General features: G+C 39.1%; 1 protein-coding gene across 1 annotated transcript in view; it reads left to right on the forward strand.

The window, feature by feature from the left end:
- Nucleotides 1-18644, forward strand: part of SLC49A4 (solute carrier family 49 member 4) — a 92649-nt gene that overhangs the window by 1380 nt on the left and 72625 nt on the right. The window contains exon 2 of the mRNA XM_030858370.3: nucleotides 7944-8037. Coding sequence (XP_030714230.1) covers nucleotides 7944-8037 — 94 coding nt within the window. The remainder of the gene's footprint in view (nucleotides 1-7943; nucleotides 8038-18644) is intronic.

The raw sequence follows: 18644 nt of genomic DNA on the forward strand, positions 1-18644 counted from the left end.
GTGACAAGAATGTAAAGGATGTAAAAATCCATAATGTGTCAGATGAAGGGAATTGGGTGTGCCAAGCTTCAAAAAGAAACTTGAGGCAGAATATAAATATGTGAAGACCAAGTAAATGAGGAATTAGGCTTAATGTGCATAGTTCTAGAAGGAAGAACTAAACTGAGTGAAGTCACAAAGGGCTGTAACTCAAAGGGATACAGGGAAGAACCTTCTAACAATGAAAGTGTCCAGCCCTGGAAGGTGTGGAACTTCCAGGTAGAGCAAGTACTTAGGCAGAGATATGTGCTAGATGCTGAGGAAGGGTTTCTTGTACTGGGAAGAACCTTCTAACAATGAAAGTGTCCAGCCCTGGAAGGTGTGGAACTTCCAGGTAGAGCAAGTACTTAGGCAGAGATATGTGCTAGATGCTGAGGAAGGGTTTCTTGTACTGAATGGAGGTTTTCTTTGTTTGGATTTGTTTGTTTTTAAACTAAATTTAGACTTTATTTGGATTTCACCAGTTTTTCCACTAGTGTCTTTTTTTTTTCCTGTTCCAAGATTCAGTCGAGGGTCCCAAATTGCATTTAGTTGTTATTTCTTGTTAATCTCCTTCAATCTGTGACAGTTCCTCTGTCATTCCTTACAAGGTTGGATAACTTAAGGGGAAATGCTATTTTATTGTTTCTTTTTATTAACTTTTTATCAGGAGCATTTTTCAATATTATTCCCTAAATTTAGCCAGCCTTGTTTTTATGGTACAAAAATGTTAATTTTGTCCTTTTTATTATAATTATATCTACTATCCATGGCCAGATAAATTAGGGACTACCTATTCTCTTTATAAAATAAGTTACTTTAGGAGTTCTTTCAGAGTTTCTGTGACTATATGGTGAATTCTATTTTATGTTTTCTGTTGGTTAGAGCAACAAAAAATAAATTTAAAATTCTCTCACTTAGGAAGTGGTTTCATTTTCAGTAGGAGAAAGCCAGTTTCCTTCCATATGTTGGCTGTCCTGCTGCCTATGTCCTCTTTGCATACATAAAAGTAAGTTCCTGGTATCCCTGGGTACTAAAGTATCTTTCTCCCTAGAGGATAGGTCTGGTCTTCCTACTGCCATGGATCCACCCAACTTAGTAGAAGACCAGGTCTCTTTCTGAAATCGGTTTTGTACCCTCTCAGTCCTTTTCATTTTCCAGCAAGGAGATAAAAGGGGACTACCTCGTGAGATAATAGGAGACCAAAAGTGAGTGTGCCCTAGAAGCTTAGTGAAGAAAATTTCAACAAGGAGATAACACCTAAATTTGTGCCAAGCTCTAGGGAGATAGTCCTCATGGAGCCTACATTCTAGTGAGGAGATCCAGATGGTGATAAATGTTTTAGAGAAAAATGAAACAAGGCAAGAGAGAAAGGGGATGTGATTGGGTGATACTCTCTTCTAGACTGTCAGGGAAGGACTTACTGATAATGTGTGTTTGAGCAGAGACCTGAGGGGAAAAGGAAACCTACCTTGTCAATTCTGGACAGGGCTGTTTTGGACAAAGACAAAGGTCTTAAACTTGTTTGGCATATTCGAGAAAGAGCAATGAGGCTTCTGTGGCTGAGTTGAGCCATAAGGGAAACCACAGTAGAAGGTGAGGCCAGAGAGGTGGTGAGAGGCTGAAATCATGCAGGGCCTCTGGCCTGAAGGAGTGAGGAAGGCTCACTCCACTGGAAGGTTTGAGCAGAAGAATAAAATGACGACTCTGCTATTGTCTTGAGAACAAGAGCCAGAGCGGGGAGACCGGTTGGGAGGCTGTTGGAACAGCTCAGATGGGGCTGATGCTGACTTCCAACTGGGGTGATAGTAGTGAAGGATTTGAGTATTGTTGATGGATAGGCAGAGGTGGAGTGTGAGAAAAGGGGAAGATTTAAGATGTTTCTCAACTTCTTTAGCATTAGTAATTGGGAGAACCAAGCTGCAGTTTACTGAGATGTAGAAGATTGTGGAAGGAGCATTTGGGGGTAGACGGCATGCAGATCAGGAATCTGAAATTCCTGTTAGATATACGACAAGCTAAACTGTCAGTTTATTCCCTGAGCAATAGATTTGGGTTTTGTCAACCTATAATGGTATTTAGAGTCTTGGAGCTGAGTGACATCACCTGTGGAGAGGGATCTTGCTTCAGAAGACTGAGCCCAGGGGCATTGCAGCATTCAGAGCTTGGGAAGATAAGGACGAACCAGCTAGTGAGGACTGAGAGTAGAGCCGGGTTTAGCAACATGGAAATCTTTGGTATCCTTTAAAAGAATAGTCTCACTGGAGTGGTGGGGGTGAGTTCATGAGTGTAGACATTATGTCAAACACACTTTAAGGGGCAGCAGAGAAATGAGGGAGTAGCCAGGGGGAATGTGGCTACTGAGAAAGTATTTTTAAAGATAAGAGAGAAAGAAAAAAAAAGAGAAAAAAAAGATAAGAGATACTAAAGCATATCTCTGGAATGCAATATCCTAATGGATCCAGTAGAAAAGGAGAAATTGACAGTGCTGGAGGGAAGGGGAAGAACTGCTGTAGCCATGCCCTTGACTAAGCAAAATGGGATGCAGTCCTCCAGAGTACAAGTAGACAGGTTGGCCTTAGATAGAAGTGTCGACAGCTAATTCTTCAGTAGCAACAGAAGAAAAGGTAGAGTGTATAGATATGGATGCACGTGGTGGGTAGTAGGAGCTCGTGGGAGTTATCTTTGTTTACAGTTCTCAGAAAATAGAAAGCAGAATTACCACCTGACAGCGAGGATAGGAGAACAGTTCTTGGAAGATTGAGGAGACAGGATAAGTTGTAGTACTAGTTCCTAAGAAAGGAGAGAACACACGGACTAGAAAATTGTAGTGGGATTGTCGGGCAGCTCAGAGGGCCTGCTTTAAGTGACTGGGCATTAATTTCAAGTGAGACCAATCAGCATGGCCGTTTGTTTTCCTCCAGCCTGTTCTGTTGGGCAAGCACAGGCATGGGCAGAGTTGGCAGAGAGAGAGATCACCAGAGTTGCGGTTTGCCAGGTGTGTAGGACTAAGAACGTGCAGGCCAGGAGTAGAGGATTATGTAGAGAGTGATATAACAGTGGACTACGGGATCTAAGCTGGGTAAAAAAGAGAAGGAAACACCTGAGGTAGATAAGAAAAAGTAGTAGCCTCCAAAATTATCATTCCCAATCGATGAAGAATTTAGAGTACTAGAAGGAATGAGTGGGAAGGAGAGGAGGTCATGGTTGAAGAATGGGACGCTTGAAATTGGGATTATGTCGTGGACGCAATTAGGGTAAAGATAAGGTCAGAGTATAACAAAGAGAGTGGACAGCCGAGGTAGGGTAGAGGGCATGATTGTGGAATAACAAGTCAGGGGACTGAGAGGGCAGGATATTGAAAGGATCATATCTGGTATTGAAATCACCAGATTCATGAAAGAAGTAGTGTCCTCAGGAGTAGTAACGAGCCAAAACAGTTTCAAGCCATGAGGGCGAATGACGTGGAGGCAGGTATGTGGTGGTCTGCAGACAACTGCAGCAGGGAGTGGTGAGTATGACAGTCAGATAGAATTGGATCAAAGGCTGTTCTGGCCATGATGGATTAACAGGAACTGGATTTATCCTTCCATCTTAAACAACTAAAAACAGAAAACAAAATCAAAGTATACGAAACAGTGGTTTTCAGACATTGGACAAAAGGTAGAGGTCAGTGATCCTTACGATTACTTCTCACAGAGATCTGTAGTTCAAACAGAGCCCCACAGTTTTCCCAAGTCGAGGAGACAGTTGAGAAGTCTTAAGAGGCCACCATAGCTAGAATTCTTAGGGTAGAGTAACAGAGAGGAAAAGGGTTCACAGAGAGAGAGTTCTAGATCTGCAGGGAGTTCCTCTTGAGTCTTCAGCTGGGCACTGATTAGCAGTTACACATGAAGAAACTACTTAAGTCTGAGAAAAGGACTACGAAAAAGGAACAGGCAGAAAAATTCTCGCAGTTCACATAAGGCTGGGAATTGTTCACATTCCCAATAGCCAGAATGGGAAAACCTCATAATACACAGGAAGTTTGGTTGAATACTCAGAAGGGTGTTGCCTCGGCAGTAAAGACAAACAGAGCTCTAAACTAAAGGCTTCTCTGGTTCCACCTAATAAAGCTTAAAAGTACTGCTTGAACAGATTAAAAATAACTGTATCCCAGAACATTGTTCAAAAATATTTAAAGGAGTTGAAAAAAAAAATCCATCACCCAACAAAATTCAGAATTCCTGACATCTAAATCAGAAATTACCAAACGTGCAAAGAAGGAGGAAAATACAACACATAAAGAGGAGAAAAAGCAATCAGTAGAACAGATCAAGAAATATTACAGATGATAGAATTAATAGACAGGGACATCGAAGCAGCTACTGTGAATAAATATACTACATATATTCAAGAAGACAGAACAAAGCATGTTAAGGAAAGACATGGAAGACATAAAAAGTCCAACATTAAATTTCTGGAGATGAAAATGTAATCTGTGTCTGAGACCAAAAAAATACACTGGACAGGATTTAAGAGCAGATTAGACATTGTAGAAGAAAAGATTAGCAAACTTGAAGATGTAGTAATAAATACTATCCGAAGTGGAACACAGGAAATAAAACCCAAAAAACCACAGGTATCAGGGAGCAGGACAGTTTTAAGTGACCTAATATACATATTAGAGTCCCAGATGAGAAGAGATTGGTAAAGGGAGAGGGCATGGATTGAGATAAAATGGGGAGGAAAAATTGAAGAAATAATGGCAGAAAAATTTCCACATTTGATGATATCCATAAACCCAGAAATCTAAGAAATTCAAGAATCCAGTTTGAGGAAACAGCATGAAGAAAAAAACCACACCAAGCAAATCTCAGCGTGCCTAACACTATAGCAAGGCACCTCGTAATCATAGTTCTTAAACCAGAGGAAATCAAAGCATCGAGAGAAACCTGGGAGCTTTAGGGGGGAGGGAGTAACAATGATCTGGAAGGGGCTGGGGAAGCACTGTCCTCAGGGAAGAGGTTTCAGAGTAGTAAAAAGGTGAAGACGGTGAAGAGCTTGAAAATATAGGGATTCTACTGATCCGCTGATTCTGAGCGCTCCAGGAGTCACAGTGGAAAGATCTGGGGAGTTGAGGCGCTGGCAGAGATGAGGTCGGATTTGGGTATGCATGAAGCCCTGTTGGGATGAGGATGACCTGTGAATCTTGGGTCTCTTGTGACCAGTGTGAACAGGAAAAGCAGGCATGATGTGGTTAGTCCTCCTGGTGTCCAAGGCAGATCGGGGTGGCGAGGCCAGGCTGTAGCTGTTGAGGGTAGGGACAGGTGGTCTTGCCAGGCGCAAGCAGAGCTTCACTCCAGCTGATGGAAGTGTGGGGCCTGGGGAGGGTGGTTTTAGCAGATCAAACTCATTTCCGTGTATCTACTACACATAGTTTGTATGGTGGGGTGTTTTTTTACTTTTGGTTTTTTTTTTTTTTTGCCATCATGTTTTTAGGCACCGATTGTGGAGACTCTCTTCCTGTACCCAATAGGTTCCTGGCATAAGGAGTTATCTCATCCATTGGAAGGGGGCTTCCTGCAGAGTCTGGATGCCATATTTGAGTAGAATTCATTTTTATTTTCAATCATGTTTGGTTTTCTGAAATTATTCCCGTACCTTTCATCAGATGGTTTTTGCACTCACATCCTAGTACTGTAATCACTTGGGATCTATTTATATGAAGGTCCTAGATGTCTCATAAGCATATTTTCCTGGGGTCCTTATACCTCTCCTTCCCAAAGTCAGTTGTTATCTTTTTGATTACATGGAACTGCAGAGCCCTGCTTTATCAAGATCCAAATGAGATCAAGAAAGCATTCTATTCAAAACTGAGCAGCAGCTGAGGTGGATTAAGTAATACTTGGCAACAATTAAAAGTAAGCAAGCCACAAGTTGTACCTGCAAGGTTGCTTTATAATAATCAGCTTTTCACAACTTCTTTATTCTTAAAAGTTTATATTAGCTGTTATATTGTCATATGTTTGATAAAAGTCATAATTGAGTAAACAAGTGTGCTAGCTTTCAGCAGTTGTAGTAGGAAACCTAGTTATTTGGACCGTAGGGCCATAAACAGGGTCCCACTGCCCACTTGGTGGCTGTTTACCTTAATTACAAACCAAATATTAGAAAAAAATAAACATCATGTTGAATGTAAGCCTTATAGTCCCAAATCTATAAAATTTTATCTCATAGGGCACCCAGTATAACTTTACAAGAGCAGCATTTTGCAAGTTTAGGATATTTATGACCATGAATGTTCTTTTTATTAATTACACTCTATTTCCTGTGGCTATAATGTGGTTTTAAAATCTGTGTTCTGTTAGTAGACACAGTAAATGAGCAGTATGTATGCATTACTTGTTCCTGAGAAGCACAGTTTTCTACCGGATTACTTCTGCCAAATTATATTAATCATATTCAGATCATATAAAGCTCAGTTCATATCACAAATTACCCTCAATGTAGCGTGTGTGTGCCTGATCTGAATCTCAAGTTTATTTTTCTTGCTGTGTTTAATCTGCATAATTTTAGTTTTGTTGACTTCCAATTTCCTTCAAGCAGAGAAGCCCTTTGAAAACCAAACATTTAACCGTCTCCCCTTGCCAAAAAAAAGAAAGATCTGAAAAAAAAAAAAGAAAATTTGCATTAAATAGTTTAAGTCTATTCACTGTGAAATGGTTTCAAGGAGGTGCTGAGTTTGGGAAAAATTGTAAGAAATGTTGCCACCTTTGCCACATACTCAGTGTAAGCCACCTCTGTGACTGCTACAAGCAGTAAGGCAGCATTGATTTAGTAATAGAAAAATGCAGCATTCCAACAGTAAGAAGATGTAGTCCTGTTATATTATTCTGCCATAGATAGACTATTGTGTCTAGTTTTGGTTACCTTAGTTTTTTTTCACATTCTATTTTTAATTTTTTAAAACATTGTTATTGGAGTATAATTGCTTTACAATGGTGTGTTAGTTTCTGCTTTATAACAAAGTGAATCAGCTGTACATATACATACATCCCCATATCCCCTCCCTCTTGCGTCTCCCTCCACCCTCCCTATCCCACCCCGCTAGGTGGACACAAAGCACGAAGCTGATCTCCCTGTGCCATGTGGCTGCTTCCCACTAGCTAGCTATTTTACATGTGGTTACCTTGTTTTTATATTTTATATTCTCTTTTGCCCTGTTATCCATGTAACCGACCATTGGTGCATATTTTCAAAATAATTGATTGTATTTGGAATACAAAGGGAAAAGCTATCTGATCCGCATTATCTAAAACCCTAAACCATGCTTTTTTTTTTTAACAGCATCATTCTATAAGTTGAAAGCCATCCAATGAATCAAGAAAAATTAAAAGACTATTATTGTATTAATAATCAGAGGGTTCTAATGGACCATCTCCTAAGACCCTATAACAAACTTGTTCTCATTATAAGATAAAAGAAGTAATTGACCACTTGTCATTTTTTGAGAAAATTTAAAGCATTCTATCATCTTAAAAAACTTTTCAGGGGCAGTTTAGAATTTTTTTATTAACAGCTTGCATTCGAAAATTAGAAATTTTATATTTGAGATATAAAACTAAAATACCTTGTCTTTTAAAATTATTTTCTATATTTTTTATTGTTATATCTGAACAAAGCATTCTAGCCATTCATTTTGAAAAACCGGAGCTAATAGAACTTTTTCCTCTATCCTCGATGTGATCATTCAAGTTTTCTATTAAAGTTAGAATCATTTCATTTTCAGCATGAGAGTTTTTTTTCCCCCATATTGGGAGTTATAGAGTAAAGCTTTATTAGAATATAATACCAGTATGACTGAGTAAAAAATCTTTGTTCTTAACATTGACTTACTTGAAAAGAAAATAGAAAATAATCCAGATATTTTTGTTTCCTTTCAGGTCTTCGGATAACTGTGCTTCTGACATCTTTCCTTATGGTTTTGGGAACTGGTCTAAGATGCATACCTATATCAGACTTAGTGCTTAAAAGAAGGTAAATCATATAAATAACTTAAAATTTTTCTCCACATTTTTCTCTTTCGTTATGAGTATATTATATATGTTTAGTTATAAGCTGTTAGTAAACAGTTCCATTTTTTAGATCAGTAGAGGGTCATATTTATAGTAGCATTTTTTTTCCTGACGTAATTAATTCAGTGGGCATTTATTAGTTGTCATATGGAAGACACTATACTCGTTGTTGTGTAAATAAATAGAGAACAAGTTCATCTTCACACTATCTGGGAGCTATAACCATGGGAAAATAATAGTATAACATAAGGAAGAATAATGTAGTTAATGCCATAGAAGATTTATAAAATTGCCCCAAGAGACTAAGATAAGTTTTGGCTGAGGATATCAAAAGGAAGGGCTCATGAAGAAGGCGATAATTAAAGTAAGCATTGAAGGATACGTAGAATTTTGATAACTATAGTTAGGGGAATGATATTCCAGCGTAGAGGAACAACAGAAACAAAGGCACAGAGGCAGGTAAGCACAGGCCTCTTCCAGGATGGGGTAGGTAGCTTCATTTCTGTACAGCAGCATTTCTGTACCTGGGATCCATGGATTTATTCTCAGGGGCTGCAGGGTATATGAAGATTTAAAAATTTTTGTTTTCCTTTTGATTATAATATTAAAAGATTTTTTAACCAATAATAATCTGTAATTAAAAGACATTTTTATTAACCAGGATGTCAGTTTCCTAGTGTTTATCTAACTGGGATCCTTGGATTTGACCTTAAGAGCCATTGAGAAAATTTTTCCCCTTAAAAAGGAGCATAAATTACTCACGTTTGGGAGACACTGGTGTAGAGAATAAGACATAAGAATGGAATATAAAGAGATGAGTTTAGAAAAGGGTATCTTGAATGTGAAGGATATTGATGCCATCCTGTAGAACTGTAGTTTCTCACTGGACAGTTGGGAGCCACTTAGGTTCTTAATCTGAGCAGCAATAGGATCAGATGTATATGAGGTAAACTATTGATTTGAAGTCTGTAGGATTGATTACAGAGGGTTGAGAGTGCCAGCAGGAGGCCTGAAAAGATGCAGTGAGAGCCCAAGCTGGAGTCATTGTTTTGCTTTATTTCTTTATTCATTTATTAGTTCATTTATTCAACAAAATTCACTGAGCTCCTCCTGTGTGCCAAGCTCTCTTCTGCACATGGGGAATATAGCAGAAAACACAATAGAAAAATCTGTACCTCGTGGAGTTTACATTCCAGTTGGGGAGACTGGCAATAAACTAGATAAATAAGTTAAAGATATAGTATGTGCTATGGAAAGAAAAATAAAATAGGAAAGAAGGATTTGAAATGTCAGTGGAAGGATGGTGAAATTTCAGAAAGAATGGGCAAAAAAACTCTTACTGGGAAGATACGTTTTGGGGAGAAAGCTTGAAGGAATGAATGGACAATGCATTATGTAAGGGACAAGCATTTCAGGCAGAGAGAAGAGCAAGTATAAAGGGTGGGAAGGGAAGAGCACACCTGGCAGGGAGGCTGGTGGGGCTGGAGCCGCTGAACCAGAGACTTCATGGGAAGAGTGGTAGGAAATTAGACTAGCGCAATTATGGGTGGTGGCGGGAGTGTGAGACCAGGTTCTTCAAGACCTCGTAAGGGGGCTTCCCTGGTGGCGCAGTGGTTGAGAGTCCGCCTGCTGATGCAGGGGACACGGGTTCGTGCCCCGGTCCGGGAAGATCCCACATGCCGCGGAGCAGCTGGGCCTGTGAGCCATGGCCGTTGAGCCTGCGCGTCGGGAGCCTGTGCTCCGCAACAGGAGAGGCCACAACAGTGAGAGGCCTGCGTACCGCAAAAAAAAAAAAAAAAAAAAAGACCTCATAAGGACTTCACTTTTTTCTGAGCTAGGAAATCACTAGCAGCTTTGAGCTGAGGAGGACGATGGTCACAGGCTGCTTTTTTGAGAATAGACTGATGTTGAAGGTCTAGGGCAAGAGTGAGGAGACCAGGTAGGGAACCAGTAAAATAAACCAGGTGAGAGATGATGGTGGCTTGAGCCATAGTTATGGCCGTGGTGGTGGTGAGAAGTGGTCAAATTCTGATTATATTTTGAAGGATTTGCCAGTGGATTGAATAAAGGGAATAAGAGAAAGTGAGGAGTCCAGAATTACTCCCTTGCCCTGTGAAGTTGTAGGAATGGAAAGGATAGCACAGATGCGAGAGAGAACATGAGAGAAAGGTATCAGAGGTGATATGATTGAGGTTGCACTCTGGAGACTCTGAAATTGTTGATTCCATTAACAGAGACATGGGGCACAGGAGGAGGAGGGAATGGATTTTAGGTATAAGATGTTGGCTTTCATTTGGAACAGAATTTTTCACTTCAAAATAAATGCTGTTCTTTTTCAAATTTTCAAAATACGTTATCTTTCCAGAAAATTTAGAGTACATGTGTTTCATATTTTAAAAGGCAGATAGCAGAATCATTTGGGTTCCTGTGGAACATTGGTCTTCATTTCCTATCCTTCTGAGTGAGGTTTTAACAGATGAGTTTCATTGTGTTTGAGATGTTCTTAATTTTTCAAATATCCAGTTTTTTTAAAGCATCTACAGTCTTTAAGTACAGATTTCAGTGTAAGCTTAAATTCAACAATGAGTTCTTTAAAAATGCCTACTGATATTTTTGTTAGTTTTTCTTCTGTTTGTGCCATCCATTCTATTGCTTCTCTCTAATCTTATATCCCTTCATATTCTTTTCAGATACAAAATTATAGGAATAATAAAGAGTTGACTCTGTTGGTAGAGAAAATGGTATGAGAAATAGAGCTCATAAAGAAATGTAAGCAAAGATAGGAAAGGAAAGAAAGAGAAATAAAATAAAGAGTTACAAGAGGGCTTCCCTGGTGGCGCAGTGGTTGAGAGTCCGCCTGCCGATGCAGGGGACACGGGTTCGTGCCCTGGTCCGGGAAGATCCCATATGCCGCGGAGCGGCTGGGCCTGTGAGCCATGGCCGCTGAGCCTGCGTGTCCGGAGCCTGTGCTCCGCAACCGGAGAGGCCACAACAGTGAGAGGCCCGTGTACCGCAAAAAAAAAAAAAAAAAATTATGAGAGATTGAACCTTTCATAAAAAGAAAGTAGAAGTTGAATTTTCTCTCTTTGTGCCTTCACCTATAAGGAATGTTAGGATATTATCCCCTTGAAATGAGACTTCACTTTATGTCCATACATTATTTCTTTAGAGCAGTATTATTAACAATGCATATGCAGCTATTAAAATGAAAATGCTGCAATTTGAATGCGTATTTTCACTAGTAGTTTCAATAGATCACCACTTTTAAGCTTCAGTCTCCATGACACTGAAGAGGAGGGGATAGAGACCTTTAGTAGGCATTTGGCTAGCACTGAAACAAGTATTTAGCGATCTTTTTCTGTGCCCTGTTCCACTTGGAGCTTTTTGAGCTTCTGACCCAGCCTTCTGAACAGTGTCCCTGCACGCTTTACTTCCTGTATTTTATCTTCTATGAGTCTTAAAGACATGAGAGTAGCAGCTTTCTGACAAGCCCTTTCCTCAATACACCTATTATTACCACCTTCCTAACCGTGGTCTACCTCTTCATAGTATCAATATTTCTTTCATCTGCAGAGTACCAATGAAAATTCAAGAAAAATTATTTTGCCACTTTTATTAACATCACAAATAAATAAAGAACTTAGAATAATGAACTATAAAGCATGTTTTCTATGCTTGGGAAGCAAATCATACCAAAAACATTACAGGTGGCATTGCTCTATCGCACCAGATGGCATTACTTTATAGTGTGAAATACGATATAGCATGCCCAGTAAACAATTTACAAACTTCTAGAAGGTGAACTTATAGTAGGTCATATCTGCTTTTAATCATAGGGTGTATCCAGTGATTCTCATAACATTATCTTTCAATTCAGTGTAATTTTCATTAATATTAACAATAGATTACTAACATGCGTTAGATAGTTAAATAGTATGGTTCTAGTAAACACAGATTTTCTAGAAATACACTCCATTGTGAAATGCTTTGTAGCTGGCAATATTACATTTAAAATGACCATACTAGAAAAGACGAATTGTTTAGTAAATGGTTTTATGATAATTGCTCAGCTATCTGAAAAAAAAAAATGAAGAGCCCTAAATCTCTGCCTTACCACTTAAGTAAATTCCAATTGAATCAAGTATTTAAATATAAAAAATGAACCATAGAAGTATTAGAAAATGAGACTCATTTTTAATAATCTTAAAATGGGGAAGACCTTCCAACTAAGACACAAATCCCAGAAGCCATAGAAAAGCTTAATACTTTTGACTACATAAAAATGTAGAATATCTGCATGATTAAATACACTATAAAACAAAGTCAAAAGGCAAGTTAAAAACTGTGAAATGTTTGCAACAATAAGACAAATGGATAATTTCCTTAGTTGAAAAGAACTCTGTTAAATCAATAAGAAAAATAGCAAGTCAGTAGGAAAATGGGTAATAGATATGAGCAAGTAATTACAGAAATTGAAATACAAATCTTAAGATGCGCAACCACTTCATCATAATTAAAGAAATGAGGGCTTCCCTGGTGGCACAGTGGTTAAGAATCCGCCTGCCAACGCAGGGGACACGGGTTCGAGCCCTGGTCCAGGAAGATCCCACATGCCACGGAGCCACTAAGCCCATGCGCCACAACTACTGAGCCTGCGCTCTAGAGCCTGCACTCTAGAGCCCGCGAGCTGCAACTACTGAAGCCCGCGCACCTAGAGCCGGTGCTGTGCAACAAGAGAAGCCACCACAGCGAGAAGCCTGTGCGCCGCAACTAGAGAAAAGCCTGCACACAGCAACGAAGACCCAACGCAGCCCAAAATAAATAAATAATTTTTTTTAAAAAAAGAGGCAAACCATTTACAAAAATAATTAAAGAAATGAAAATTAAAAGAGCAATAATATGTTGTTTATTGGCAAAGATGAAAAAGTATGATGATGTGCTGTGTTGCCCGGGGTATAGGGAAAAATAGGCATTGCTGATGTGCAAGCAATTTGGGGCATCCTATTTAGAGGGCATTTTTGCAGTATTTATCAAATTCAAAATGCACATGTCCTTTAACCCAATACTTGTCATTCTAGAAATTAGCCCACATATAAAGCTCTACCAGTTTGTAAGGAAAATCACATTTGTGTGGCTTTGCCTGTAATAGCAAAAGGCTGGATGCAACCCAAACGTCTTCCACCAAGGACTAGTGATGGTGAAGTATATAGTGGAATAGTATGTAGCTGTGAAAAGGAGGTGAAAGTTCTATAAATGCTGATTTGGAAATATCTCCAAGATACATCATTGAGTTTTATAAAAGACAAAGTTTTTAATGTTATGTTTAATATATTCCTACTTAGAAAAAAGTGGGAGGGATGTATTTGGTAAGGACTGTTTCTGAAAGAAACCATTACCATTGGTTGTTTCTGAGGAGGAAGCCTGGGAACCTGGAAGTCTGGGGTGGAAAGGAGATTTACTTTTTGTTTTATACTCTGTTCTCTGCTTGAGAATATTTTTACCATGTGAATATATCACCTTTTGGACTGAAAACACTAGTTAAGAGAAACTAAAATGAACACATCAGATCTTCAATAATGAGAATAAGAGAAGGAAAGGCAAGGAAGGGTTATATGTAAATTTCCCCAGTATAGAAATATAAACCCTTTGATATAAAAATGAACAATTGGTAGATTTAAGAACGAAGACTCTTCTCTGTAAAACACATAGGATTCTGATCAGTGTGTTCTAAAAGTATGGTCCACAGATAAGCTGCTTATTAAAAATACAGATCCCTGGGCCCCACCCCAGTCCTACTCATTTAGTCTTAACAAGTTCCTTTAGTTAATTTTATACTCATTTTAAGTTTGACAACCTGACTGCCCTAGGTGCGTAGCATCCTCACTTTAACTAGTAACTGCATTGTGCTTGCCCATCCTACAGTATAATCACATAATATTTTTAATGTCTTATTTTAAAGCAGATTCTATTTAATAGTTTTATTTGCAATTTGACTCTTAAAACTCCAGAGGTCAGATTTCATGAATATATTTCTCCATGATGGTCAGCTGGGATTCAGATAAGAAAGATTGGTAGGAGATTAACTCCTCATAATAAGCATTTAACAGGGGAAAAAGCCAATAGAAGATACGTAAAGTGATCTTTAGAGTTTTGGAAGATACTTTTTTTCCCTTTTGATTGTCTTTGGAATGTGATTATTTCTGAGACATTTCTTCTAAGGACCTATAATATCATATATGAATTTTTAAATTTACTTTTTTTGTTGTTAAATATACATATAGAAGAGTACATAAAACATTTATGTACAGGTTAGTGAAATAATCATGAAAAAGACAGCTATGTACCCATCACCCAGGTTAGAAATCCAGAAATCCCCTGAGACCCCCTCCCTGATTTATAACCCTGTCTCTCCTTACTGTACATAATCATAATCACAAATGTTGATAGGATTTTCAGAGTAAACTGAGTTGAAAGTTATGGAGAGTATATTCAAAGTCTGTTGCAAATGTCTGTTTATTCTTTTCTTCTGAATAAAGATTTGCCATAGATTTTTTTTCCTATTAATATGGAAAGGCACAAACAAGTAAAAGATTATTTTATCTGCAACAGAATGATTACAGGAACAAAATAGGCCAGAAGTAGACATTGGTAATAATTTAACATATAATAATAAACACATAAATCAGTAGGGTTACTAAATAAAGCATATTTTATTAAATAGATCTATCTATTATGTGTTTGGGCAAATTGGTTACGTATTAGAAAAAGAAATGTGGATACTTAACCATACAGCGTGCATTAAAATATATTCCTGATGGATTGATGAGCTTCATAGTTAAAATGAAACAGTGTAAGGGAAAATTAATCTTATCCCTAAAGAGATTGCTTTTCCAAGTATAAAGACAGTGAAAGAAATCATAAGGGAAGCATTTGTAGATTTGACTACATAAACATTTGAACCCTCATGTTTCTAAAAGAAATCATAAAATTAAAATACAAACTAGGAAAAATATGTGTTGCAAATATGATATCTAACTTATAAAATAATATAAAAATATAAGCACTTCTGAAAAGAGAATGGGAAAATGAACATAATAGACATTCTTAACAAATGTTGGTTTGCAGATTTCAGATTTCATTATTTAAATTCATAACTCGGCAGTCAGCATTTATTGACAGTCTGTATTTGTAAAGCATAGGCTAAGCTGTGTAAAGAGATAAAAAAATACACAAGCTCAATAAATAGAAGTTTATTTTTCTACCAAGAAACAGTCTAAAAGATAGTGGGCTGCTCCAGGCATGTAGAGAGCTCTGTTCCAGGGACCCAAGTTCCTTTTCTGTTGTTCTAACATCCCCTGGGGTGATATCCTTGTCCAAGTGGTCAAAGCTGGCTCATCATCAGTGCTTTCATTGTAGCCCACAGGAAGGGGAAATAGGACATGCAGGGCAAGTGACTACGTCTTTAGGTGATGACTAGGAAGCTGTATGTATCAATTCTACTCACATCCCATTGGTACAGACTTAGTACATGGCCACACATATCCGCAAGAGGAGCTGAAAATGTAGCTCAGCAGCCATGCCCCCAGTTAAAATGCAAGGATGCTTAAAAAAAAAAAAGATATAGCTATCACAGCATAAACAGAAATAATGGTACAAGGCACTAAATTGGCACTAAATTAAGCAGTACTCCTCTGGGTAGGAAATCTCAGCTAGAAACAAGTACTTCCTGTTAGGAAGATTGTAGAAGTCTCATTTTTGCCATGGAATGTCACATTTGATTTCTTTTTGTAGAAGTGGGAGGATTTGTTCTCTGTCCCAGGTAACAAAGTTGGTTTGAAAGTAATTTTAAGAAATAACAACAAAAAATGCATGGATGCTGTAACAAAAGAAAGGGAGAATGGATGTAAGGACACAGTTAGTAGTCTCTGCTATCAAATGTCTCCATGTATCCAGGTACCCCCTCTTCCCATGCAAAAAACATATTCATCTTTCCTCAAAGGATAAGACCCACAGTCCAGTCCAGTTATTGTGTCCAACTCAAAATCCAGAGTCTCTGGCTTCTATCAGTTCTTGGTGGTTCTCTGGGAGTGACCCCTTTGATTGTTCTTTGTGGTTTTGGCTTTGTCCTTGGGAAGGCTCTTTTTTGGTCCATTCTTCTTAGTGAATACACCTGAAGTTGGAGGCTATGCCATTCTTAGGGGCTACACAGCTGTGGTGTTTCACTTTCTGCCTGATACTGATTTGGGGACCTCAGGATTACTTTAGGAATCAAGCATCTTAAAGCTTCATAGAACCGTTTTGCGGTGTCTTTGGTGATACACTTCCCTCAAACATTTAGTAGGCTTCTCTATTTACATCCAGTGGGTTCATGTAAAGTTAGCCACATCCAAAGATTTTTACTCATGGCTGTGTTTCTTACACCTGCTGAATCTCCTTTCCTTTACTCCTTCTGTGCTCAGCTCATCCCTTTTCCCTCAATTTCGTGGTGGCTGCCAGGATGCCATCTGATAAAAGGACTGGGTAGGAAAATAACACCTTTAATTTGATCTTTGCTGCTAGACAGGCTCTGAAGGATGTTATTTCCTGCCATTTTAGGATACAGAAGCAACCTGAGGCTTCAAATTCCTGGATTCTCATTAAATTTGGATAGTAGGCCTTGGGCAGAGAGAAACCCCCTTAGCAGAGCTCTTGTCCCTTCCGTCTGTGCTTGCAAACCAGCTACCACTTGCCTGGCTCCATCTCTCTTGCAGTGCCATCCTAAAAGCGGCAAGGGGCAGGAAACAGAGTAGTGTTCTGATTTTTTTCCAGCCAGTTCCAGGTAATCACAAGCAGTGGTTTTGCTGCATCTCACAAGTCACCTGCCTTTTCAGCCTGCAGCCTAACCACTAAATCAGTGCCAAATATGTTATGCCTTTCTGAATGCAGAATTCTAATTCTGGAGCTAATTTCTCCATCAGGGAACAGTTAAGCTGTTATAGTGAGGAGTCTCAAAATATAATGGCTGAAACAAGATAGTATTTCTTTCTTATGTGATAGTCCAGAGTTGGCAGGTGGGCCAGGGCCTAGGCACCTCTGTTCTACAAAGGAACCTAAGTTCCCTCTATCTTGTTGCTTCCCTAGGGAGATGCCTTGGCAGGACAGTCCAGAGTGGATTTATCCATACTGTAGTAACATTTCATCCCACAGGAGGAGGGAGAGGGAGACCAGGGAGAGCATTTTATCCTCAAGGAGGTGACCTTGAAATCCTCCCACTCTCATCACATTGGCCCAAACTTGGTAACAAGACCCCACCTCACTGCAGGGGGAGCTTGGAAATGCAGACTGTAGCTCACCCCAGCACAGACTTGGGGTGCTCTGTAATTAAAAGGAAAATAGAGAGAATGGACACTGGGGGATAGTTTATTGTCTCTACCACAGGCAAACTGGCTGTTTAGGGGGAAAAGGTCAGTTTATATCCTCTTTTTATACCATGCATCAAAATAAATTCAGATGAATTAAATGGTTAAATATTTAGTTGGAAAACAATATATAGGAATATTTATCTGATCTCTACATAGGAATTTTTTTCTAAAGCATGAAAAACAGGAAAATTATAAAGAGAAAAATTGATCTGACCACTTACAAACTGTTGAGTGTACAAATTGTTAAGCTTAAAACAAAATTGACCAACAGGAGAAAATATTTGTCAAAATAAGGGCAAGAACAGGTAAATAATACAAATAAATATATTAAGCACTCATTGAAAATAAGAAAAATTGTAATATACCAATGGGAAAAAAGACCAGTAGTCAAAAAAAGAAATGCAAATTAAAACAAGGAGATCCCTGGACTTCCCTGGTGGTGCAGTGTTTGAGAGTCTGCCTGCTGATGCAGGGGATATGGGTTCGTGCCCCGGTCCGGGAAGATCCCACATGCTGCAGAGCGGCTGGGCCCCTGAGCCATGGCCGCTGAGCCTGCGTGTCCGGAGCCTGTGCTCCGCAACGGGAGAGACCACAGCAGTGAGAGGACCGTGTACCGCAAAAAACCACACACACACAAAAAAAACAAGGAGATCCCTTTTGGCCTTACCAAGTGTGACAGACAGAATAATACCCCCATCCCCCAAAGATGTCCATGTTCTAATACCCGGAACCCGTGAATGTGTTCTGTTACATGGCAAAAGAGAACTACGATAGTAGGTGGAATTAAGTTTGCTAATCATCTGACCCTAAAATAGGGAGATTATCCTGCGTTATCCAGGTGGGCCCAATGTAATCACAAAAGTCCTAAAAGGAGAGATAGAAGAGGAAGTCAGAGAGATGCAGTGTGAGAAGGACTCAAACCACTGTTGCTGGCTTTGAAGACAGAAGAGGGGGGCCAGGAGCCAAGGAATGCAGGTGGCTGCTAGAAGCTGGGAAAGACGAGGAAGCATATCCTTCTCTAGAGCCTCCAGGAAGGAACATAGCCATGCCACACCTTGAGTTTAGCTCAGTGAGACCCATGTTGGACTTCTGATTTACAGAAATGTAAGAGAATAAATGAGTGTTGTCTTAAAGCCACTAAGTTTGTGGTAATTTGTTATAACAGCAA

This window comes from Globicephala melas, chromosome 4 (assembly GCF_963455315.2).
Source record: "Globicephala melas chromosome 4, mGloMel1.2, whole genome shotgun sequence".
In the NCBI taxonomy this organism is placed as follows: Eukaryota; Metazoa; Chordata; class Mammalia; order Artiodactyla; family Delphinidae; genus Globicephala; species Globicephala melas.